The sequence below is a fragment of the Prorops nasuta genome, unplaced genomic scaffold (assembly GCF_024137725.1).
Source record: "Prorops nasuta isolate Cenicafe-Biocafe unplaced genomic scaffold, Cenicafe_Pnas_1.2 PNAS00032, whole genome shotgun sequence".
Taxonomy (NCBI): Eukaryota; Metazoa; Arthropoda; class Insecta; order Hymenoptera; family Bethylidae; genus Prorops; species Prorops nasuta.
In genome coordinates, this window is record NW_027116829.1 from 2,315,185 (window position 1) to 2,339,681 (window position 24,497).

General features: G+C 45.0%; 1 protein-coding gene and 2 long non-coding RNA genes across 3 annotated transcripts; 1 reads left to right on the top strand and 2 right to left on the bottom strand.

The window, feature by feature from the left end:
* Nucleotides 1-14: 14 nt before the first annotated feature.
* LOC136783094 (uncharacterized) lies at nt 15-14,585 on the bottom strand. The gene is made up of 5 exons (XR_010824221.1): nt 14,474-14,585; nt 11,273-11,511; nt 6,694-6,851; nt 3,941-4,222; nt 15-146 (listed from the first exon to the last, which is right to left on the bottom strand). It is a non-coding gene; the product is annotated as an uncharacterized lncRNA (long non-coding RNA).
* Nucleotides 6,205-24,497, top strand: LOC136783093 (retinal homeobox protein Rx1-like). Its single transcript, XM_066742945.1, has 5 exons — nt 6,205-6,681; nt 11,251-11,483; nt 21,985-22,082; nt 22,180-22,361; nt 22,840-24,497. Exons 1-5 carry the CDS (start codon nt 6,507-6,509, stop codon nt 23,001-23,003), a joined length of 852 nt encoding a protein of 283 aa, XP_066599042.1. The 5' UTR covers nt 6,205-6,506; the 3' UTR covers nt 23,004-24,497.
* LOC136783119 (uncharacterized) lies at nt 19,479-21,252 on the bottom strand. The gene is made up of 3 exons (XR_010824222.1): nt 20,985-21,252; nt 20,655-20,905; nt 19,479-20,592 (listed from the first exon to the last, which is right to left on the bottom strand). It is a non-coding gene; the product is annotated as an uncharacterized lncRNA (long non-coding RNA).

Consider the following 24,497-nt stretch of genomic DNA (forward strand, 5'->3'; position numbering starts at 1 on the left):
GCGGGACTACGAGAGTGAGAGAGAAGCTCGTAGTGGCGGTGGTGGTGGATGGGGTGCATTTGCTTGCTCGTCCAAAATCCGTCCCCAACGCAAGCAGCACCGGGACGACGCCAAAAACAATAACTCTTCTCCGGTGACTGAAGAGTCTGAAAGAAAATAATAAGCTGCAGCGTGAAAAAGATTGAGAAATTTTGTGGAGATTTAATTGGAAGGATAATTGGGGCATAATGTCGAGGAAGTTGCGATCGGGTAGCAGCCGATAAAAGGAATCCACGGCGGGTGCGTCGAGCTCTCGCGAGGAAATTAAATTAGCTTGCCACGAGAAAATTGAAAAATCTCTTAAACCGAAGCAGCAGGGGGAGAGGGGGGTGAGCGGGAGGAGCGGGAGGGAGAAGATTATAGTGGAAATGCGTCAGAGTCGCGCAAGAGGGGTGCACGGGTTGGCTGGATGGATGGGTAAAAAGTCAGCACGCCGCGAAAACTCGTTTAAAGATGAAAGGCTAGCTAACGACTTATTTTCGATAAGGAAAAGTTAAGGCACTTGGACCCTTTTTCCTTTTCCACCCCCTTGGCAAGAACTGGCCTGAAAACTCGAATAGCTATTCGCGTGGCGTTCCTGCCTCTTTCTTATTCAACAACTTGGAAAAAACATTCGACTAGCCTGCTGTGTATAGTGCTCTCTCTTTCTCTCTTTCTCTCTGCACGTTAGTCTTCTTCTCTATGTATATATATATATATATATATATATATATATATTGTAACAGCAGAGAAAACACAACAGTTGCTCGTTCGCAAAACTCAATTGCCATGTGAAAACGATGTGAAATAGGATTGATGTAATTCGGTTAGGCGCGGATCCCCCTCGGTACTTGCGCCCGGCACACCGAGTCTTTATAACCAAACGTTGCGCTAAACTCTGATTCTTCCAGTATTTCGCATCGATAAATATAATGGTTCGGAATAGCGAGTTTCTAATTGATTAAACATATCAATTATATCATATAAATATATGCATAGTGGGAAAGAAATGTTCGTCGAAGATTCTGATTGGATGTTTTGTAGAGGAATCGTGCCACCGAGGAACGACGCGACGTGGACGGGGTTGAATCTAATGACTTATGAAGTCAAGCCAAATGACCAAAGCCTCCCTTCGTATTTGTCACCCCGGGATACGGTGCCTCGAGTTGCCGCTGCGAGAAAATCCAATAATTTTGCTTTGGAGGACCGCGCGCAAGCCCGGTTTATAGCATACCGAGGACAAAACACGAGGGGAACAAAGAACTCGAACGGCGAATACATCGTTTTCGATTTTTCATCTGCAATTCGATTATTTCTCGACCACCCGCCCATTATAATTAAAGGGATGAAATTTTTCTCTTCGTATATACATATACATATAAATATTGGGATAGACCACTCGCTACTCTCCGAAAAGAGGGGAAAGAGGGAGGGGGGGTGGAGTTAGAAAAGAGCCGGATGATTTAACGAGCAATACGATGATCGGTTTGAGACTAAGGGTGGAATGTGAGAGGGGCGGGAGGGGGAGGGGGAGTTTGGAGTGTACGTAAGCCGTTTACGGGCATTTGCGCGGGACCGATGTGTGTACAAGGACTGTGTTGCAGAGTGGGACACCGTTATGACGTGGCTAGGTGTGGGTGTCAGCCACCAGTGTATTGGTAGAGGAGATGCCTCGGGTACGCTCTCGTGGCTGCTCCGAAAAGTCGATATTTCCGTCAGCGGTGTTATCGCTCTTTCCTACCTTCCTCTCCAGCGTCCAGCGTCCTCGTAAACGAGGTTACCGATCAAAGTGCCGTGTCGTGCCTCTCTTCACCCCCGAAACGCGAGATTCCCAGATTTTTCACGCTCCGTCTATCCCCTTCCAAATGCGCCGGAATATTATAATCTTGCCAGCAGAAGGTAAAAGGAGTAAGAGGGGGGGGGGGGGGGGAGGAAGAAGAGCAGATTCGACGAGATGCAAAGTCGCGATATGTGCAGAAAGAGTGGAGAGAGAGAGAGAGAGAGACGAGGAGGAGGAGAGATTGGGTCGAGCACGAGCGAGGTGGTGGCGACCGTTCTGGTGGCGGTTGAAAGAACCAATTTTGTCCTAATAGAAAAATCCCCAGTACCGAACCCAATTTATAAACCCGCAAACATGGCTGCTGGAGGGCGCGCTCTTTCTCTCTCCTTCTCTCGCTCGCTCTCTCCTCCTCCCTCTACGACTCGTCCACAGACCGAATTCCAACATACACAATCGCGCGGAATGACGGATTTATAAGGCCGGGCGTGCTGGCAGGTCACATTTGCGCGTTCCAGCGATTTTCGCGTTTCAACGAAAAAGGAGGAGAGGGAGAGAGAGAGAGAAAAAAGAGGAGCCCGCGGCGGAAAACGTCAGCATGCCGTACGCACACGATTCAATTTTCACCTCCTGAGTTCAGCCTCCCTTTTTTACCAAACCACACGGAAACGTCCCTCGCTTTTCTCCACAAAGCATAAAAGCAGCAAACTCCTCTCCTATTGGCCAAGATACCATCAGACTGGCAATTGTCGATGTCAATGATACAGTTTTCTATTTATAATCAACTGGACGATCAAAGCGTGTTTGTAATTGCTTTGAGTAATTGGACATTGGGCAGAGATAGTGAGAACATTTTTTATCGAGGTACAAAAGTATCTAATAGAGATAAATAAAAAATTTTCTCCTATTGGTCAAGCATCATCAGGTTAGTACCCATATACATGTCAGTGGTTACAGAGTTTTTATAATTGATAATTAACTGGATGATCGGAGTATGGTTACAATTGCGTTGGATAATTGAAAATTCGATAAAAGACAGTGAGAAATATTAAGGTAAATCCAAGCTCCTCTTTCATTGTTTAAAATTCGATGGTACCGTAATGCATGTGCAAGTGAATGATATACTTTTCTATTTATAATCAACTGGACGATCAAAGTGTATTTATAATTGCTTTGAATAATGGAAAATTAGGATAATGACAATGAGAAAAATTATAATAGAAATAAGAGGAATTATCTGGTAGAAGGAGCAAAAGCAGTACTTGACACTTGCGAAAAGGATATAATCGTATTGAACATGGATAATCGCAAACTTCTCTCTCATTGGACAATATACCAGAGCACAAACTAATACTTATCAATACCATTTATAGATTATTTATAAATTAATAATTAACTGAACGATCGAAGCTTGATTATAATTACACTGGATAATTGAAAATTGTGTTAACGACAATGAGAAAAATTATGATAAAAGTAGGAGGGATTTTCTGAGAGGGGATGAGGTGGGGAGGCAAGCAGCACATGGTACTTGCGAAAGGGGTACAAAGGTATCCAACAGAGATAAATACTTGTCAGAAGTTGTAGCATATCCTGGACATATGCACTCAGCAGGAATCCCTAGGATCGTGCATCTGCGACGATCCGCTCGGGCGATAATAGATTACCAATCTGTGATAAAGATTACGTTATACAGGCCCTTCTCTCAGTCTTTTGTGCTCGAAATAATTACGTTACTGTGACGTCTCCGCGTGGATTGCTTCGTACCTTTCTTATCGTCGATTGGGATAAGAGTAAAACGAATATAAGGGGTGTGTTTCGACGAAGAATGGTTTTACGCTTTTAATGCTTTATACGCATTCGGTCCGAGGACGTAGTTTATTTAACAGCGCCGTGGGCATTGGTAAACACGGGTTAGCGAACTGGCCCCAGGGCTCTAGCCGAATGATAGTTAACGTACCGCTAAACGCCATTGGAGAAGCGATTCATCCCCACCTCGTTCTTCGCATCCCGCACCCCAATCCTCTCTCTCTCTCTCTCTCTCCATCAGGACTGAGCGATTCTCGTATATTGCGTGCGCGAGGGGAGCCAAAATTAAATTTTGTGCTTTTTGTACCGCGCCAAATCGGCCTCACCCTCACTCACCTTCTCTCTCGCTCGTTCTTTCCCATTTCATCAGCATGAAAAAACGGAAAACACTGGCGCACCCAAAAATCCAAATTATTGAACGGTGGACTTGATGAAATCATGCCGCGGGAATTAAACTGGGATGCTGGCGGTATGTGTCGCTGTCTCGTGGTGCAATTGGTCGGAGGGAGAAAGACAACGGCTGCAGTGTATACACAGTTAATTAAACCGGAGCACCGCTAGCCAGGCGTCCTCCCTTTATCACCAAGCGAGTATCAAAACCCAACTTTTCACTCGAATCTGTAAAATAAATAGAGAGTTATTCATGGAGGAAGAATATTTTCCATAGAGAAAGATAGAAAGAGAAAAGGAGGGGTGGGGGGGGGGGGGGGGGGAGGAGAGACCAGTCTAGGATTATTGCGGTGAAGAAGGTGGAAATGTTTTGAAAGTTTATAGAAGGGACTCTGGCGGATTAGCCAAGGAAAATCTAAAGATCTGGCAACGGTAGCCGGTAGCACACCCGCTGGGTGAGTTTTTCGAAAAACCTGTCGCGAACCTCTTGTGATTGAACAATGGCGTAAACACCAAACAAGCTTCTGTTGGAAAGCAAGAAGAAACGGCTGAATGGCGATAAAGCTGCTCACGCGAAGAAATTGGATCGAAACGAAGAATGGAGAGAAAAAGGAGCTTTTTTTATTTAGCATTTTCGCACCTCTCACTCTCTTAACGCCACTCGATTCTTTGCAAATCCAACGAAATTAGACTTATCTTGGTGATCTTTCTTGACGAAACAGCTGCGCGCCGCCGATTTCTTCCGAACGAAGGAGCCCTTGCGACTATTATAGGATATAGGTATATACATTATAGGTAGTCCATACAGAGTGGTAGCGCTGTTCATTTGAACGTACCGTTCGCCTCTACACACACACAAACACGTATATATGTAGAGTAGACCGGCACACGCTGACCACAGTACTCCTTGGCTTATTTGGAATTTAGGCGTCGAATAATGGAGCTCCAAACGTTCTCCGCCATCTGCAGAGAGCGCGATAACAATGTATCTTTCGGCATGGGAAAAATGAGACGTCTCTCGCAACGTATAATTTGCTCCGGTTTGACCGAATCGATTCGGAGCGAAGCTACAGTTTCGCTAGAGGCGGATATCTTTTGTCGCGCGGTTTGTGGGCGTTCACGGAGTGGCTCGGTGACGGCCGGAGGCTAAAATGCCAAATGCTGTGTATAAGAGGAGAAGAGGCTAAAATTCAAAGCACAGATCCATATCAGCGCGTGGAGAGCTTTATCGGCAAATCTGGTGGTGGAGAGTGCGGAGAGAGAGAGAGAGAGAGAGAATCGTTATTGTATACGGACTATGATAATCAAGTGGAGTAAATAGGCGAGGATTCGGGAGCGTGGAGGAGGCGCACGGCGTACACGGTAAGCGGTAAGCGGTAAGCGGTAAGCTTTACCTCATTTCTGGCAATTACAGGGGATGCCAGAATCCGCCGCAAGAATCAAGCCGCACGAGCCTGTGTGTGCTGTATATGTTTCTCGATTGCGCAGAGGCACCAATTCGAACGAGACACACCCCTGTCTGTGTATGTATGTCCTTATACACATCCCTCTTGGCAGGGTCTCTCCAAAAGCTGTGCCGGCCGCCCGGTCTCCGCGCCACGGAAGCCCGGCTAAAGCTTGAAAAGCGGGAGTCGCCTCTTTGGCGAATCAAGCCCAGCCCTAGGCGGGAGGGAGGCAGATTCGTTCCGGAGTGCAGCGGGCTTTTCAATGATCGAGCGAGCAGACTGAGCATCCCTGCTCGCTCGCCATGTTCCCGCTTTTCGCCAACCATTGGTTCACGCTCGATTCTTCCATGGAGATGATTGGAGGTGAAGCGTCACGCCCATACGACCGCTCGCACCACCTCCCGTTCCCGTAATAGTGTGCCGAGACCCACGGCGCAGCACGACTCTCCACCACCGACAAAGCCCACCCCGAAGCCATTCTATTCCCTTTCCCTTTCCCTTTAACTCACTCTCTCTCTCTCTCTCTCTCTCTCTCACTCTCACTCTCCCTTGCTCGCTCTCTCCACCTAACTCTCTTCCTCTAGCTTCCGCCACCACTTTCCAAACGTCGCTCGTGCTCCTCTAGATTAGTCCCCACTCGAACGACCTACGATCAACAGCCAGCCGACACACGGTAGCCACTCTTCATCATCCAATCAAAGCATCCACAAATTCAGCATTGGAGCGCCGTGTGATAAGACAACGGTTAAAGCGCTGTGTCGTCGCTATTATATGGGTTTTCTCGTGTCAATGCGTGCTTCAGTGTATCTATCCCTCGTGTCAGCGGACAGTCATCGAGGTTCGATGAGCATCTACCGACGATAGATCCCGAGATGTCCCGAGGTGTCACGGAACCGTACCGGAACGGCACGAGGATATTTTTTCGTTTTCTTCAGAGTTGAAATCAGGAAAGACTAGTGTTATACTCGACGTGATATAGAGATTACGGACATATATATATATAATATAAAGAGAGATAGAGAGAGAGAGAGAGAGAAAACAAAGTCTCCCAAGAAAATCTACCAGAAATGGACTCGCAACAATTGGTGGACACAGCTTCGCAGAACAGTCAAGACATGGTCTTGCCAAAACCAGCGGTCACCACGCCGAGGCACAGCATCGACGCGATCCTAGGACTCGCCAATCACAAAAGGAGTCATCAGGAGATGGAGGAAACTGGCCGTGATGCCCAGGAAAATACTGGTAATTAAGTACATAGACAATTGCTGCTTCACACTGCACTGCTTATCCTTGTTTCCATAGTCTTCGTTTAATTCCTTTTCCAACCAGCTATATCACCGTTGTACAGTCCTCTTTAATTACACCGCTGGTTCTTTGATTAACCAACCATTTGCCGACGGCTCGCTCCAAATCTGCAAATTTCAACTTTCGGTTACACAGTGTATCGAAGAAAATATTTCTATATAATAAATTAAAGTATTTAGGTCGAGTAATAGCAGTAGCGTATAATTGGAAAATCATTAGTATCTACGTAGCATGATCTCTGTAGGTGTGCGCGAGTGCTAATAATCTGTCGTCCGACAAATGTGTATCGACCACCGCGAAACCTAGCCATGCCCACGTTTCACCAATAGTATCAACTTATTACGCTAATCCACTGGACACAATCTTAATCAAGATAAGCAATAAAACTATAATCTAAACAAAGTTTTCACGAGACCATATGTCGATTCTCGGAACACGCTGGACATTCGCGCGACACTTTTATGCTCGTATATATATATATATAAAGTGACAATGAAGAATCGACAAAACAATTTCCATAGGCGCTTTTGTTATTGCTAAATTTCGATTCTCGTCGAAGCCTCCATAGGAGGGAGGTGAAATTAATTAAACTGCGTAATAGTTTAATTGTCTTATTGGTGAAACTGGATTAGAGCGAAGAAAGAGTGTAATCGATCGGGTTCGTGCGAGGCGTAACGATTATGGCTGGCATGTGTTAACTGTGCTTCCTTATGTGTGTGTTTAGTACGCACGTTGGCACGCAACGCTGCTACCTGCTATCTGCTACTGCAGCTCCTCCAAGGTAGATCGATCGGAATGACGTTTGCGTTTCGTTAAAAGCTGCCGGTAATTGCCCTTTAATTATCGTTGTCCCGAAAGAAAAAAATAAAATCTTTAGATTCTCCTAATTCCAACTAGATGAAAGAGTTATGTGTACATAGGGAGAAACTGGTTTCGGAGCGCTGGTCATAATTGAATTATCGTTAATTATGATAAGGCGAGCGAGAGCAAAGATTAATTGAGGATTCCTGTAATAAGTAGAAGCGTAGTATAGAGAAGCTTGTGGGTAGAGAGGGGGGAGGATGTGGCCGAGAGATAAAAAGAAGCGATAGATGAAAGCGGCTTTAAGTCACTCGCTTCTTAAGAGCTGAATTGACGTACCTACTAATGGATCGCACCCACCTCATCTCATTTTTACTTTTTCTTCCTTTTCTCCCCCCCCCCCCCCTCCTTCCCACCCTGACTACCTTAAACCTATCTGCGATCTATGCAGTGCGCGCTCTACCATCTCCCAATAACACTAGTATTAATAACAATCTTGGAACGAGATTCGATGAAAATTTTCTGGAATTTCTGTTAGAAGGGCGAGTGGCAATCAAAATACAAGGTATTCCCGCAATAAATGGGTATAAAATTACACGTAATTGGCTGTGCACGACGCGACGAGGCCTTCTGGTGGTGCGTTGTCACGCGATCAAAATTACTCCCTCGACAGAAGCTTTTACGAGCGACGCGAGCGTGCTGCACACGCGAAGGCCCAACGTTTCCGAGTCACTGTGACTTGCTGTGACCGCTGTGAATATACTGTCACGCCCCTCCTACCCCCTTTCTACAGGCTCGACCTCCTTCGCTAATGCAGACATTATTTTCAATCATTGAACGGTTATAAGCAGATATACTATACACATCAAAACTTTGCTAACGCTTTTCCTTACATGGGTGTACCGATCAGTGTTCTAAACAGTGTAAGATTGGCAGGGGAACGATGGTTGCGTACAACTCTGATCGACATTCATCAAACAATTACAATCAGACACATACTATGATAGACACATGGAAACTTCGATAACGCTTTTCCTTACATAGGTGTACCGATCGGTATTTTATGCCATGCGAAATAGGCCTTCCCCTCCACTGACGGAATGATGGGGGTGGTGGTGGTGTACGATTGATCGACGACACCTGTGCACCAATTACTACTCGTAAGCTTTGATCCGACGGTAATTCGCTTAAATCCGGGAGCGCAGCAGACACTCGGAAAAGAAAACGATCTCACCTGCAATTGCCAATCTATCGATTCCCAATATTTTTTTCCTCGCTTTCTTTCCCGCGCCGCTCGCTCGATCGCATCTCTCTTAATAAGACCGTGTAATCCTGATATAAAGTGAATTTACAATACACTCTCGCTTCTATACGATACAATTGAAGATTTGAGCGTTTCAAGATTGCCGCGGTTAAAAGGCAAAGCTTGGATAGGGTAAGTGTGATGACACGCGTGCTTTTACGTGACTCTGCGCAAAAGCCCCGTTATACTACAGCTTGTTCTTTTGGAGTGGCGATTCCCCACCGGAGATATCCCAATAAAGCTTGCACGCCAGCCAACAATTAAATTACTGAGCGCAGTTACGATAACGAGCACCTTCGTTACTATATTATAATCAAGCGCACCGCAAGAAAATAAAACGCATACAAAAACTGATAAATTGTAAAGATTGCTAATTAAAAGCTCGAGGCTCGATCGAGGCATTTCTTATAATCGATTAATATAGATTACGCTGGTTATTCGATATAGCGCTTTGTTCCTACGTGCAGTGTGTACGCGTGATGTCGGACGTCGCGACGGGGTGCGTTGACCCGTTTACATGGAAACCTTATCCTCGCTTGCAGCAGCACCAGCACCAGCAGCAAGAACTCGATGACAGCTTAAGAAGAAGCAGCTTTCCTCGAGAGAGAGAGAGAGAGAGAGAGAGAGAGAGAGAGAGAGAGAGGCTCTCTAAACTTTTCTCCACTCGCCATGTCGTCTGACAACTTAATCATTCGATATCGATACGCTCCTCTCGACCAATGAAAATCGACAAATCGCTTCCTTAATCAATCCTTAACCGACCATTTATTGATTATCGACAAAGCCACTAAAAAAGCTGAAAAGCTACAAAAGTACTTTTTTTCCAGCCTCGAAGCGCGCACGTCGGATTAAAAGGTGCGACAGCTGACAGTTGGTCGGTTCCACGATGAAATTTCTAGCGAAAGTTTAGCGTGGCGCGCAAAGTGCTTGTTGCAGCTATCTCTTGCCACCCCGGTAATTATTCTATGCACGCTTGTATTGCTTGCTGAAGATGTAGCGTGGGTTTGGAAGAAAAAAGAATCGAGCAAATTGATCGAGGATAAAAAACAAAGAGCGTCTGGGGATCCTAAATAAGTAGTTGAGACAAGTTTTAAGAATAAAAAAAAATGGGGAGAAAGCGATGGGTGGGAGAGGAAGCTTTGATGGTCCAGGAGAAGAGAAATTCTGTAATCCTCTTTGGTCGCGGTGAGCTAAGCCCTTTGTATGACGGCGTGCCTTATTCTTTCCCCACCTTCTCAGCCTCCCCCTCTTCCTCTCTCCATCTCTTAGGATTTTGCAAGAAAACAAATTTTCTAATTGGATATTTCTCCTTACTTGTTATGTACGTATAAGAATTCAACCGACTACCGAAAATGTGTTGAATCCACGTGCGTTTGGTGCTGCTGGAAGTTCCATGGTAGGTCAGATCAAGATTGATGGTATCCTAGTCGGTTCTGACTACTTAAGAGATTGACAAGTCGAGATAGCTGAGAATGAGCAGAGTGCTCACTCCTGCCTTATTCGAAAAGCAGCGTCTGACTCTAATGGGCCAACACATTGATCGTTTGATAAATTTTAAAACGTTCCAAGAGCCATTCCGATTCCTCCGACGCGACGGTTCTTAATCAAGTTAAAAACTGCGGTTATTAAGCAACCAAGGCGTCACAACTAATTTTCCATTCTACATCGCGCAGTGATACCGAAGGCTCAATCATTACACAGAGCTTTGATATTGAAAAGCGAAGGCGATCGTATATTGGTCCTTAAGGGATAATCAATCGAGATATGTATACTATATATATATATAAAGTAGGTATTTTCCGTTTACATCTTCCGCTGCCTGTCTTGCCACGCAATTCGCCATGATATAACGTTGGCCAGTTCCCAATAGAGGGTGAGGGTGTTTTAGCTACACTATAGCACACGCACACGTTAAACGTGCATGTATCGAGGCTCTCATTAACAGCATAATTAGTCTTCTCTCGCATCGCAGAGCAGCGTATTAGATCGAATTGTGGGAGGTAATCGGGTGGCTCAATGGCGACGATACACGTGTACACATAGAAACGCTGAGCAAGCTAGAGCGAGATGACACACTCTAGGCATTACTATGAGGTGCAGTCTGGTGCTAACCAACAGCCTAATAAGCTCGCCTTGCATCGTGATTGACACGCCTGTTCTGGCTAATTATCGCAACACAACAATCAATAATGGCACCCCGAGAGTGCCAATGGCCCTTCCTCGACTCGTCAACTTCTATTGGATTAAATCCTCTTTATCACTTCCTCCTCTCAATTACTTTCCTAATTCTAATGAGCTATTCGCTGCTGCTACCGACTCGAGCCAGCTGATTTTGAAATTTTACCCAGGTGCAATTAGGCTCGGTCGATCGCAGGGAAACTTATGGTTTGCGTGCATTGCAGGTGAAAATAGTTGCAACTCAACTGGAGGCGGCAGCGACGAGGAGCTCGGGCCAGGCTGCACGGATGACATCAACGGAAATGGCGGCAAGAAAAAGCATCGTCGCAACAGGACTACTTTCACCACGTACCAGCTGCACGAACTTGAAAGAGCTTTCGAAAAATCCCACTATCCTGATGTCTACTCGAGGGAGGAGCTCGCCATGAAGGTTAATTTGCCCGAAGTTCGTGTTCAGGTCAGTTCTCGACTTTGCTCAATCTCACCTGAAAAAATATCAGCAATTAGTCGGGTTTTCCATATCGTGGCAATTGGCAGGGATGAATTAAAAAGGTGGTTATCGATCGTTCTGGGATACGGGATTGAGGAGTAATGGCGACGACGACGACGACGACGACGACGGTGAAATTCGAATAATGCGCAGAAGGATTCGGTTTGTGAAGGGGAATGGGGCTTAATGGCAGTGTTTCCGTGCAAACAATCGGAACAGCAATCGCTGCCTGACGCTGGGCCAACGTATTAAACTAAATTAAATTAATTATGTGCGTGACAGCGATAAAAGCACGCAATCGCATGCGACGACGCATCGATTAGGTGTTCCCGGGGAAGCGGACGCGCTTTTCACCTATGTACAGTGTGTACACACGTATACAGAGCGGTCCCACAACGGCAACCCTTCGGATAATAACTTGGCCTACCCAGAGCCAGACTCGACAGCCACCTGCTCGCTCACTCGTTCGCTTCTTATACGCCAAATTGATTTTTACCTCCCCGCCAACAACCGTTCCGTTCCGTTCCGTCTTTTCTTCCTGTTCCTCCGCTTCTCCTCTGCTTCTATACTCCTAGCACACAGCTGCTGCTTCTATCCCTCCTTATGGACTATTTGCACCAAATTTTTCACAAAAGTGATGCACTATACATGTAGATTCACCGGAACGAGAACGAATGGCTCTCTAAAAAGAGACGCAATTAAAATTTTAAATTACGTTTAAAAGCTGCCGGCTACCACGCTCGTTCCCATTTCCCACCCCTTTCGCTGGCCGTGGACGTCGCGTCGTCGAGAGAGAAACGAGGAGGTGAACATTTGCTGGCTCTTTTTTCCAATTTTATCAAGCACCAAGTTTTTCTCGTTGCTTTTCCTCCTCCAGCGCGAGGAGGAGAATGAAAAAACGAAAGAGGCAGGGTAGAGCGGTGCTAGGTTGGCGTGGCTCCGAAGTACCTACGCCTCCTAATCGCTTAAGCTTATTAGGCTGGCCAGGAATGCGACCAAGCTGTTGCCCTTTTAGTTTCATCATTTTTAATTGATAGCGCACGCCAATCCCGTCTGTCAGATTTATTGGATCGACTGACGCGAGGTGAGATCAGGTGGAAGGAGAGGCAGCGAGTCGAGCCGAGTCGAGTCGAGAGACGAAACGAGGGTGGATGAACGTTGACGAGCTCTTATTGGCCCGGCCAAAGCTCCACTCGATAGAAAAACTCACTCTATCTCTCATGTTGAAACAATAAAACCTCGCTGGGACCTATTATATTATTACGAAGCAATTGTCGAAGCGAGTGTTACTTTCCTGTCACGCGAACACCGGAACCACCTACGCTAATAAAAGAGGGCCGAGTAATCCGTCGATTTAAAAACGAGATTTGCCAGCAATCGATACTGCCGTGCAGCTAAAAACACTTATCGCAATTAATCCCCCGTGGAAAATGCTATTTACAACATTTATTACTTCCGGATTTATATACGCTCTTCCAAGCTTCAGTTTCCATCCGTTCTCTCGAACGAATGGGCGGCAGGCCAAAAAAACTAACCATTTCCACCCACCTCGACCGCCAAGTGCAATCGACAACGATCGAGCCTATACTACGCCCGTATAAGCGTTGGCTTAAAAAAAGAGAGGAAAAGAGGGAGAGAGAGAGAGAGAGAGAGGGAACAGATTGATTTTTCGCGGTCGGCCAACTAATTCGGAATCGAACGAGAGATGGGATGGACTGTCCAGCCGGAATACGCCAAATGGCTCCCCTCGTTCTCCGATAGACAATTGCCAATTGAAATATTCTTGAATTCGATTAACAGTTTTTCTCCCCTCCATCGCAGCTCCAATCAACAAATCCTTCCTTCCTTCGTCGTTATAAACAATCTTCGAGCCGATGGAGACGAAATACAGTGTGCTCGCACAAAAAACGGTTTAAGCCAATCAAGCTCTTCTAGAACGAAGGAAGGAAGGAAGGAAGCAAGTTTACAAGCTGGAATTCATAGGTTTATATCGGATTTTCCGGCCTTGGAGGTTTCTCGATGGACGAAAATGCTTGCTGGAGCGTTTAATTCGATGCTGCTATGAAAAGGGCATAGAAACTGCAAATCGAACTTGATTTTTCGTTCAGACGACGACGGTTTCACCTTCACCTTGCGCGCTACAGCTGTGTGCTTATTACTTGCACAACTATCAAGTGTCACATTAGCCAGCCAAGTACGCTCTGGCTGCTTTCCTTTCCTCCTCGACTAATCGACGCGTCACCATGGAAACTGCCGCACGTCAAATTTCCCTACTACTATGCTATATACACGCAATTCTATTTGGGCCTGCGCACACGAGACTCTGTCTCTTGCTCCTCGCCTCTCTTTCTATCTGACCATCTTTCAATTCAACAACCAAATCGAAATCAGATTTGTACGTTCGAATGTCGCATTACAAAGCTTTTTAAAAGTTACAGAATTTTATCGCGCGTCAAGTTTCAATATTTTATCAAAATAGCTGCAGTAAATATTACTCGTAAAACAATTACTCGTGTATTTTTCGAGAAGATAATTTCGTAGAGATCAGATTCGCTGGACAGTAATATGCTTATACGCACTACACTGCTTGAACACGCTTAAAAATCTGACAAGGTTATTATTTTAAAAGAAAAAATTAAAATACAAGCTCTCAACAGGCAGTGCTTCACGACGACGCTGCTACTACGGTTATACCGTAAAGATTAAAGACCGTTATGAAAGCAAACACGTGAGCAGTGCGAAACCTCGCATTAGGAATAAACAAAAAATGTGTAAAACGCTGGTAAACGTCATCTATTTACACTGATATACATGTATGCGCTATGTCCAGAAAATTTTTTCTTGCAATCAAAGAGTAAAATATTATATCATTATGGTTTTCAGAAGTTAAACAAAAATCAACGTAAATAGTACTTTCTCCAATTCCTTTAAGCGAGGTTGATTATAAAGATTGTTACCTTGAATAAAAACGTTGAGAAAGAGGCATTTGACTTTTGCCTTCAATTAATGCAATCTTCTCGACGGCAGAGTATTTGTCCGTTTTGCGGGAGGGGTGAAGGTGTATTAAGCAATCAGCCCCTTTTTATTTCAGTCATAAAGCTCGGCCGTGTTAGCTACTCCCTCGTGGTTAGCGGAGCGAGGAACATATGTAACGGCCCTCTATCTCGATATTATTGCACACATGTCGTCCGTTCTTTAGCTCTTGGTGAGAATTCGGCCACGGGCCACGGATCATTTTCTGTGGGAATCCTTTATTCGTCCGTGTAGTGTTCTCTGCATATGTGTATACATATACATAAATCAGGATTATCCTCCTTCCAGTATCGAGGGTGATCACCTATTAATAATAAAAATCATTATCATTCTGGTTAGCTGAGCGAGGTATATATATTCATACATATATATATATATATGCAATAATAGTTTAGAGGATTAACGAGCGGATAGCCGTATTGGACAAAAGAGATAAGGATACAGACAGAAGAAAGGAGAGGAATGAAAAAAGGAGGAGTGAAAGAAAAAGAGGGTGGTGGGGGAAAGAAAGGCGCTCGGGGATACAAATGTTATTACACTAGCACCTCTGATCTCTCAGTCGGGGGTGGAAGGGGCTGCTGGTCGGACCATTCTCGCCTCTGGGATCGTTTTTCTTGTGGGTGTGATGTTTTCAGGCGGAAAATAAGATAATGGCTTGGCGCGCTAGACGCGAGAAAATGGGGCGGCACGGGCGAGAAATAGCAAAGATCGTGAGAGCCGGACAGCTGACTCTTCGCTCTCTCCGACGATGGGGGCCAGAAAAGTAAAGCTACGGCATGGTGTACGTTCGTTGGTACTGGCGCGGCTCGGAGGGAGAGGGAGAGAGTCGAGTAAAAATAACCATCGAGAATAAGAAGAGCGGGAACCATCCTAACGAGCTGCCGGAGGAAGAGCGCGATAAGGAATAGGAAGGGATCGAAGGAAACTGATCAACAGCAAAACGATAGACACCGCTCCCGGGAATCTCGAGGAAGCCGACGAGAGGCACGATAATAAAATCATTATGATTATTCCTCAAGAACGTTCGTCATCCAGAGCAACAGGTTCACGCGCACCTCTACGTACAAACATCTGATTTCAATTGAATAATGGTAGTATAATAGAACGCGAGAATTATGATGCGAACAAAAAAATAAAACTCGCTAGACGGGCAATAATTTTACAAAGTGCTTATGTGGTAAATTTGGAGGATCGTTAGGAGGGATTGTACAGAATTTTCTGATGAAAATTGGATGATTCGGGAGAAGAGGCTGCGAGAGACTCCCCGTTCAATTCTGGAGGTCCTTGCAGAGCAAGCAGCATGCGGAGAAGGTAAACTCTTGCAGCGCCGTCTAACGAGTATTATAATTACTGTCGGGTAACTCAATATTGCCCCCTCGATATGCTAAACTCCCGCGGAATATAGTGTTAATAGGCGTGGAATGGTGCGGGACAACACCCCGCTTCTATTAATTGCACTTCACCCTAAATGCAAATTGTTCGAAATTGAGCGAGGGCTCCCCGAATATTTGGAAACTCCATTACGGCCAGTGTTCGTCCTTTCGTACGCGCACGCCCATATGCGCGCCCCGCACACACATGGCAAAGTTTGACGTAGCGTCGCGACGCTCTCTCCCTCTCGCTCGCTCTCTCAGTCTGGTCGACGCGAATCAAGCCAAGAATAAATATATCCACGGAAAAGAAGGAAGAGAAGAAGGCGGATATTAAAGAGCAAGTGTTGAAATAGCTTTACGTGCTGCAGAGCTGTTTCTTCTGGTTCGTTGCATTCGTTGAGAAAGTGGATACATGTCGCATTTTGCACTCCTTATTCTCCAGATCGTACCCCAGGCGATGTTTAACAGCTAATCTGCCAAATGAAGTGTTTTTGTGTTTGAGCACAACACTTCGTCTCAATAGAGGAGCAAAACCGCCCTTGGGAAAGGGTTGCCAGCATGATTGATGCTCGAGGGGGAGAGAGCCCGGCCTCTCTTCGAAGCTGAACCCTTTTTAGCCACGCGCTAAACGCACTACTATACTTAATTGAGCCACATGCCCCGGATGCTCCTACCTTCGGAAACTATACCAATTCCTGGCCAGCTAATCTCCTTCAGAAACACTCGGAGAGAACACCAGAAGAATTTCTTCTCTTCCTCGTAAACTCTCAGCTTCTTCGAGACTAATTTTCAACAAGTGTACAACATCCACCATACAGCATAGCTGCGTTACAGCGATGAAACGTACATGTTTGCTGGATGCTTTTGTCACTGCGAAAAAAAAGCCAATGGATAAAGAGGGTTTTTTTATATATGCACAAAGAGGATTTCTCAGCGGAAAGGACAATTTGAAGATTTTTGAATCATACCTGATCGCTGGTTTTAATATTTCATCGAATGTTATAAGAGCTTTGTCGGCACATGCTTCGCAGGGCAGCAATTAACAATTAGCTGGCGGTCCTTGTAATCGAATTACGGAGGCCATTGTCGGGCCCAGGTACAAACGTATTCAGTTCCGATCTCTGTCCCCCTTGGTCCCCTTCTCATTGGCTCGTTTCTTCTTTCTACTCTAAGATCGAATTTCTTACCGCCGTAGTCGTAGCTGCTTCTGCTTCTGCTTCTGCCTCTGCCTGGCCTCCACCCCACCTTTCTCTAAGATTTCTTCCATTCCTGTGACGATGATGCCAAACTCGTACAATCCAACGGAGATCTTTTACAAAGCTACCCGCTCCAGAAATGTTCTCTCCAGCAGGGATGAATGTCACCAGTCGAAAATATAGTATATCCGTTTCCAGTGGAGCCGGCACCGCCTACGGATTTGCAATCGGGATTAGTAACACTAAACTATATACAGTATACGCCGAAACACGAATAGACCCAAAATTTTAATCTACCAAACCTCCCTCGGGATACGATCTATACGAGAGATAGGACAAACACTGCTTACTCCCTGCAATAGGAAAGTATCGTTTGTGTTTTCAAAAAGATCCCGATGCTCTTTTTTCCCTTCTTTTCACGAAGAATGCACGACGGCGACGCGAACAACCATGCAAAACAGAAACATCCGACGGTTGTCGAGCGAAGAGTAGAGAAAAGTAGAAAAGGAAGCAGAAAGGCGAATCGCCTTTTATTTATCGACTACCGAGCAAACCATATGCAGCTCCACATGTGGGAAATTCCAATAACATTGCACAAGGGATTTTCCTCTTATTCCTCGACGGAATATCCGAGAGTCCAGAGTCAAACGAGAGCAGCTATTGGTAATAGTATGAAATTATTTGCAACGGAGGTATAATTGGGTGGCTTTTATCAAGGTATTAATTAACTGGTTATAATCTTGATACACAGGGGTCTGTCTGTGGAAGTCATATACAAAAGGAAAGCAGAGAGTTTGATCAAATTGGAAGATATCACACGTGCGAGACGTCGTCGGTCTTTCCTATAACTATTAATCTCCGTTGTCAAACGCAGCAAGGGCTAAGGGAAGAAGGGTGAGCCTTCAAGATCAGTCTATACACGTATATACTATAATAGTATAACTATATAAGGGATCGCGACAATTCACAAGACCAGTTTCCATCTACCGAGGCTTATAATTACCTGCATCGCAACGTTATGCAACGTTATAACTGACACAACTTTGATTTTTCTTATACTCGAATCAAATGTACGAGTGATCGCATGGGATGAAAATTGGATCTCATTAATGATATTGGAGAGGATGGAAGGCATTTGTTAATGATGCATAGGAGGTTTGGCTGATTCGCTGGGGAATATACGTTATATTATGTATATATAGAGAGAAAGAGATAGATATAGAGAGGGAATTGGAGATATATCCGGCAGAACGAACTATTAATTCGGTTCCCAGGTTGGATTGCCGGGTCGGGGAGGGGTTGTTCGGACGGGTAAGCAAGAGAGCTTGGAAAGCCTACGGGCTAACAGATTACTGTCTACGGACTACGAGTCTACGTCCCAAAGGCCTACGTGGGTTACACACGGACCAGACCACGCTGTCTGCGTGGACCACGCCACGAGCCACGGCTACACTACTACACGGTTACACTGTTACAGTGTCGTCCCTCCCCTTTCCGTACAGGCCGACTCACCCGTGAAGTTAATAATCATCAAAAGTCACAGTGTTTGTCGAGGGCGGTCGCCCTTTGTGCGGCCGCGCGTGCTTCTGACGCTAATATGCCTCCGCCCGAGCTTTATTACGAGTTATTAGAGTTATTACATCGTCGCGGATTTTCGCGAACCAAGCGTCGCTTCATTGTCGCTTCAAACGGCAGCCGAACTCTTATTGTTCTTTCTCTATTCTCAAGGTCATCCCATAGTTTCTATTAGCCCTATATATGTGTACCAGCGCAAAATCGCGCTTCAAAGAAGCCGAAATTCAATGCAATTTTCAAGTTACCCCTAGATTTACCACGCATACATATAAATATCATATAATAGGAGAATCGTTGGAACGGGGTAAAGGCTGATTTTGCGTTGAATCATGGCCAAATTGGCGAAACAATGAGTGGGTGCAGTGTCAAAATACACGTGGAGCATACGGCTAATTTACTGGATTTCATTGCGCTCCTATTCTACCCTATACATCGCCCTTATTCACTTTCTAAAAAGCTACGCGTCACACCACAACCGTCGAGACCTTTTATTCCTCTACATCATTGTTGACCGACTTTTCGAATTAGCTTTTAAAGACCAAACGCTATTCGACTTGCCTTAGTATTATATAAGCTGTACATACATATATTTTATATAACTTATAATACCATATTACACATACCATACTTGAAAGATACAGTCGCGAGCATCCCGAAATAAAGAGCGAAGCTCTTTAGTCTCATTGTAATAGTGAAATCGCCTCCGTGGTGTTTGGGATGTTATTTGTAGCACATTAGTATTGTATCGCAGTGCGCACGAGGCTTAGGGTCGGGGCGTTCGAGTGTTTAAGGGTGATTACACGCACCGACAAGGGTAGCTTTATTGAAGAACGAGAGCAGTGATTCTCAGCCTGTACACTCACTGCTCGGTTACATTTCAACGATATGCTACCATTTTACAAAATCTTCATGTGTCTTAATAATTAATAATAATGGTCAGGAGAGTATAAAGGTAGAATTTTCTTGGAACGCAAGTTATAAATTAAAAGAGAAGCAAAGTGATGGAGTGAGAAGAGAGTAGGCGCCGAGATATGAGAACGACTGAGCTGAATTGAGTTTGGTCGACAGTTTGACAGAGCGTACAGTGGGTGGGGGGCATAAAAAGCGCGACGAATAATAGAGTCCCACCCTTCCCAAACATCTATCCCAGTGCAGTCTACGCATATTCGATGCCCTGAACCAGAATCCAGCCTTATAAGCCTAGCCCCGAGGCTGCGGCAGTGATAAACTCTTCGTGAAGTATCGAATAAAAACGTTAATTTTACTCGCTGTGCGCTTTCAAAAAAGCAGATCCTCGAGAGTAACAATGGCGGGTATCGCGAGCAAAATCTATTTCCAACAAATGTTTCGAGTGTCTCTATTACCGTCTCCTTCTCGCTTTCTCACTTCACTAATCTACGCATCGTTCCGGTACGGTGAACTCTTTATGCGTGTATCACCGAATACGGATTAGCGCCCGTAAAAAGGTATTCGACGAGCTATTCACGCTATCCTGGTCACATTGTTGTCCCTGTCGATGCCGCGTTTAGCGGATTTTCTCCTTATTCCCCACACTCGCAGGAAATCTTCTTGGATCTTTAACTCTGCGCAATGTCCCTTGATTTATCTTGATAAGGACGTAGTACGTTAAAGCTTGACTATCTCTTTCCACTGGTTAATTAAATATCCAACGTTGAGGCCACATTTGAGAGAGTAGCTGCAGGAAGAGCAGACACTTTTTCATTCTCTAATTGAATCTAGCATCGGTCTCTCCCCCGTCCAGCGCCGCTCCAACCGTTTAACACTTTGACGGCAAAGAATCCTTGGTAATATTCCATGGAAAAGCAGTGTAGCTAGCCGCTCCTTCCCTTTCTTTGATCGCCCTCGTCCGTGAGACGTCGTCGTCGTGCAATTTTAATCCTGAAATAACTTCCATTTTATTCCCCAATTCACTTGCATTTAAGCCGTCTAAGCGAGTTTACCTTGGCAATATCATTGCCGGGCGCAGTGTCTTGAATAAGGAGGAAAATGGGTAGGAGAGCTTTGGAAGTACCTACTCTAATAAATTTACGACCTAAAAAGGTTAAACCGCGTTAGCCCTGTTCTTTATATTTCCGCGAGAGAGGGAGACCAGCAGGCCAGGCACGAGTCGTCGTGAAAGACTGCTGCGGGAGTGGAGAGGGGCAGAGGGGCGCTGACAGCAAGCTCCGAGAAACAAGCAATGAACGTGGAGCTAGAAAAAGAAAAGTGTGCACGGTTGGTAAAAGTGAAAGATCCTTGGGACTGAGAAAGGTCGACGTAAATATACTTACGTGTTTGCTTCTCTCACACATTTACTCGACGGTGTATCTACGTGCCCGAGAGACGCGAAGGGAAATTCGCTTATTTTCCCATCATTTCGACGTGGCATCTTGTCCGTAGCCTTTTCTCATCCTCGTAGCCCAGGAAAGAAAATTGCTTCTCGTCCTAAAGCTGAATATCGTCCTGATGAGGACGGGAATGCCTCGATATCCATTCCTACCCTCGATATATACCCCCCAAAGCCTCTTCAGTAATTTCGCCATCCTCCCCGCACACTCATTTTTCTCTTACCTGAAATTTAACAGTTTTAACGATCGACGGATCCGATGTTTACATTCCAACGAATCATGTGATTTCTCAAATAATACCTTATCATGTGCGAGATTGCTGTATTTGTATTTTGGCCTATGATGTAGAATCTGCTCACTTTCGATTTCTCCTTATGGTTCGTTGCTCAAAATGGCAAGGGAGTGAGAGATGGTTCTGCTGGAAGGGATGAAAAGGGAAAGGGGGAGACGTAACGGCAGTAGAAGGCAGGAGTGCCTGTGAAGGGTGGTTCCCTTCTTAGCCTCAACCTCGTCTCTCCTTTCTCTTATTTCTCTCCTCTCTCGCTAAGCTTTCAGGGGTGGACCGTCTCGGCCCGCCCAAACACATTTCCTCACTCCCCTCCCTATACCTCTTCCCCCCCCCCCCTCCCCACCCACCACCAAACTTCCTCCTGCTGCTTCTGATCCCGCTCCTGCTCTTTCTCCACCAAAGCTAAACAGAAAGCTCGCCAGCTACTTTTCACACCCTTTCACCACCAACCAACTCTATTCACTATCCTTTCTCCACCCTTTTCCTACCACTCGTCCTTTTTTTCCATTGCCCTAAGCACAGCACTCTTTCGCTCGCTTTCTGCATTGACCAAGTCCATTTTTCCACAGCTTTTTTCCTCCATATTATTAATCGTTTATAAGTGTTTCTCCTTCTCTCCCATTGTAATAACAAATCTGAAAAATCAAATTTTAGGTTTGGTTCCAAAACAGGCGGGCAAAGTGGCGTCGACAGGAAAAAATGGAAGCTGCCAGACTAGGTCTTAGCGAATATCATCACGCAGCTAATTTAAGGTGAATAATATTTCCTATTAAATTTGTTTTCTTTGAATAATAAATAATTTTATCGTTATAACCATATAATAAGAGGAATGGATACTTCTTTGATCAGAAACGTTGGAGGTCCTGCTTTGGCATTACCTGGGGATCCTTGGCTGGCTCCACCGGGACTTTTGAGCGCCTTGCCAGGATTTTTGGCTGCCCCACACACGGGATATCCAAGTTACCTCACATCTCCGAGAAGATTACCATCACCTCCGAGCGTTACCGCCGTTGGGAGCAATACAGTCCCCGGTGAGTTCACTCTTCTTCCATTAAACTGGTGCTGACTCATCTCCAAAAAAATTCCTCTTTCAAGAATTTCATGCTCCCAGCAAACAATCTTGTATAAGTTTTAAAGTTAATAATAATATTTCGAGGAATCGGTTGGATTTGAGGGAGAGTTATAGAGAAGGAGAGAAAAAATGAGAGAGGGAAAGAGGACGATATATTACTCCGTCAGTGTAGGATTTAAATAAAAATAGATCCTTTCGATCGTTCACAGGATCATTGGAACCAGGCGTGCCGAGTTTAGAGTTTGAAGAATTCTTTAAATTTGTTCAAAAAATGGTTCGTTTCACATAACGTTACACCTTTTATCTCTAATGAGAATGAAAAAGAGAGAAGGAGGAGAGGGATGGGGGGATTTAAGACGGAGCAAGATAAATTGGTTCCGTCGGGTAAGATTCGTGATATAATGGGAGGATTGGTGTGTTTTTTTTTAAATTTGCAGGGTCCCTGGCAGCAGGCATGGCGAACATAGGAGGGTCGTCGCACGTCCAACCACCCCCACCGAGTCCACCCGGACATGATCCTCGCACTTCCAGTATTCAGGCGCTGAGAATGCGAGCCAAGGAGCACGTGGAAAGCATAACCAAAGGCCTCCAAATGGTTTGAATAATGGCCGTAGCACGTGACGCCACGGGCCCCAAGTGTCCTAAAACTGCAATTGTCGAAAAAACCAGTGTTCCTCCTTGAACGAGAGAATATATACATTAGAAAGAAAGCCAGGATAAAACCCCAGCTTCCCAAACAACGTCCTGGCCGAAATATCTCATGAAAAACCTCTCGAAAGATGCCTGATGATAGCACAAGACAAAGAGGCGTGTTCCAAGTTCCGGCTCTTCGCCAGCTCCAAACAACTTTATTTCCAGAATAAGAAAATGGAACTCCTCATTGTTGAAAATCTCCGGTACTCTTGGGCTTCCGGAAGACACAGAGACAAGACTTTTGTTGAACCATACGCGAGCTCGTACAACCTCCAGGTCGTCCACACAATCGACCCGACAGTACGGAAACGGAAATCCATCAATATCTGGAGCACTAATTCGGATTGGCTGAAAAGTAAAAAATAATAAGTGTTAAAAGTGCAATAGGTAAAACTTAATTGGCGAGAACTTATCGGGAATAAAGAAGGGAGAGTTCGTAGTTCGCGATTGGTCGGTTCTTTCTTCATTTTGTAAACGGAATTTTTCAATTTTCAATGTATTCCTTCCATTCGAAGCGGGAACGAGGAAGAACCTGATTTCACGAGCCAAGTGTCCTACGAGACAATCAAGCATGGAAATTATTTGTATATACGTTATGAGTGATATACCTGAAAAGATAAGAAGTGCGCGCGCCTACGAGTCAAAGTTGTTCTACTGCAGCGTGTTGGATCCTCGCAGTAGCGCAGCAAGAAAGCCTGAGGTTGAGAACCGTTTGTCGGTTGCAGTCGCCTTCTTTTGGTTCGTCATCAAATTGTAAAAAAAATAGATTTTAGGCTTTCGTGGTCATCGTCGTTTTGACATGGCGAGCTTCACGGTTGGTCATTTTCTCCAATTTAGAAAATAATTTTTCAAGAATACCTCAAAGTCTTGCCTAGTGAAAACTGCAATGATTGCAGCGATGAAATCACGGTAGAGAGTACTTTGTACCGTTTAGACAAAATTGTAAAGTCCTGATTTTATAGGCGATTTAGCAATCGAGCGTTGGGTACAGTAGGTATACTAGAGGAAAACAAATGCGACAGTTTAGAGTTCAGTTGAGTTTGTTTTTCTCCTTTCCGAGGAAATTAATTAACCGAGAGAGAAAGGTATTAAACACGTATATCTTCTGTAGAGTAGAGAAAGAAAAAAAAAGCAGATAAGGAAGAGACACTTTGATATTAAGAATATCCTGCAGTATTAATACCTTAAGCTGGAGATACGCGAATCTCGTGGTAAAAGTACAGCGTAATAGACAAAAAGAGAGAAAGAAGTGTGAAAATAACGCGTAGAGGGTATTGTGCCGTTGAAAATTTTGGTGATCGACGCTCGTTAATCTTATGTTTGAATAAGCTGCTAACGAGAGCAGCGTAGGTTGTAGCATATCTCCCAAAATCACCCCATACCTCTATTTGTATATACCTTG

Excerpts from the sequence above, each read along its gene's own strand:
- LOC136783093 (XM_066742945.1), top strand. The coding sequence starts at position 6,507 with ATGGACTCGCAACAATTGGTGGACACAGCTTCGCAGAACAGTCAAGAC. Across the intron at positions 11,484-21,984 it reads TGCCCGAAGTTCGTGTTCAG|GTTTGGTTCCAAAACAGGCG; the intron begins GTCAGTTCTCGA and ends ATCAAATTTTAG. Across the intron at positions 22,362-22,839 it reads TGGGAGCAATACAGTCCCCG|GGTCCCTGGCAGCAGGCATG; the intron begins GTGAGTTCACTC and ends TTAAATTTGCAG.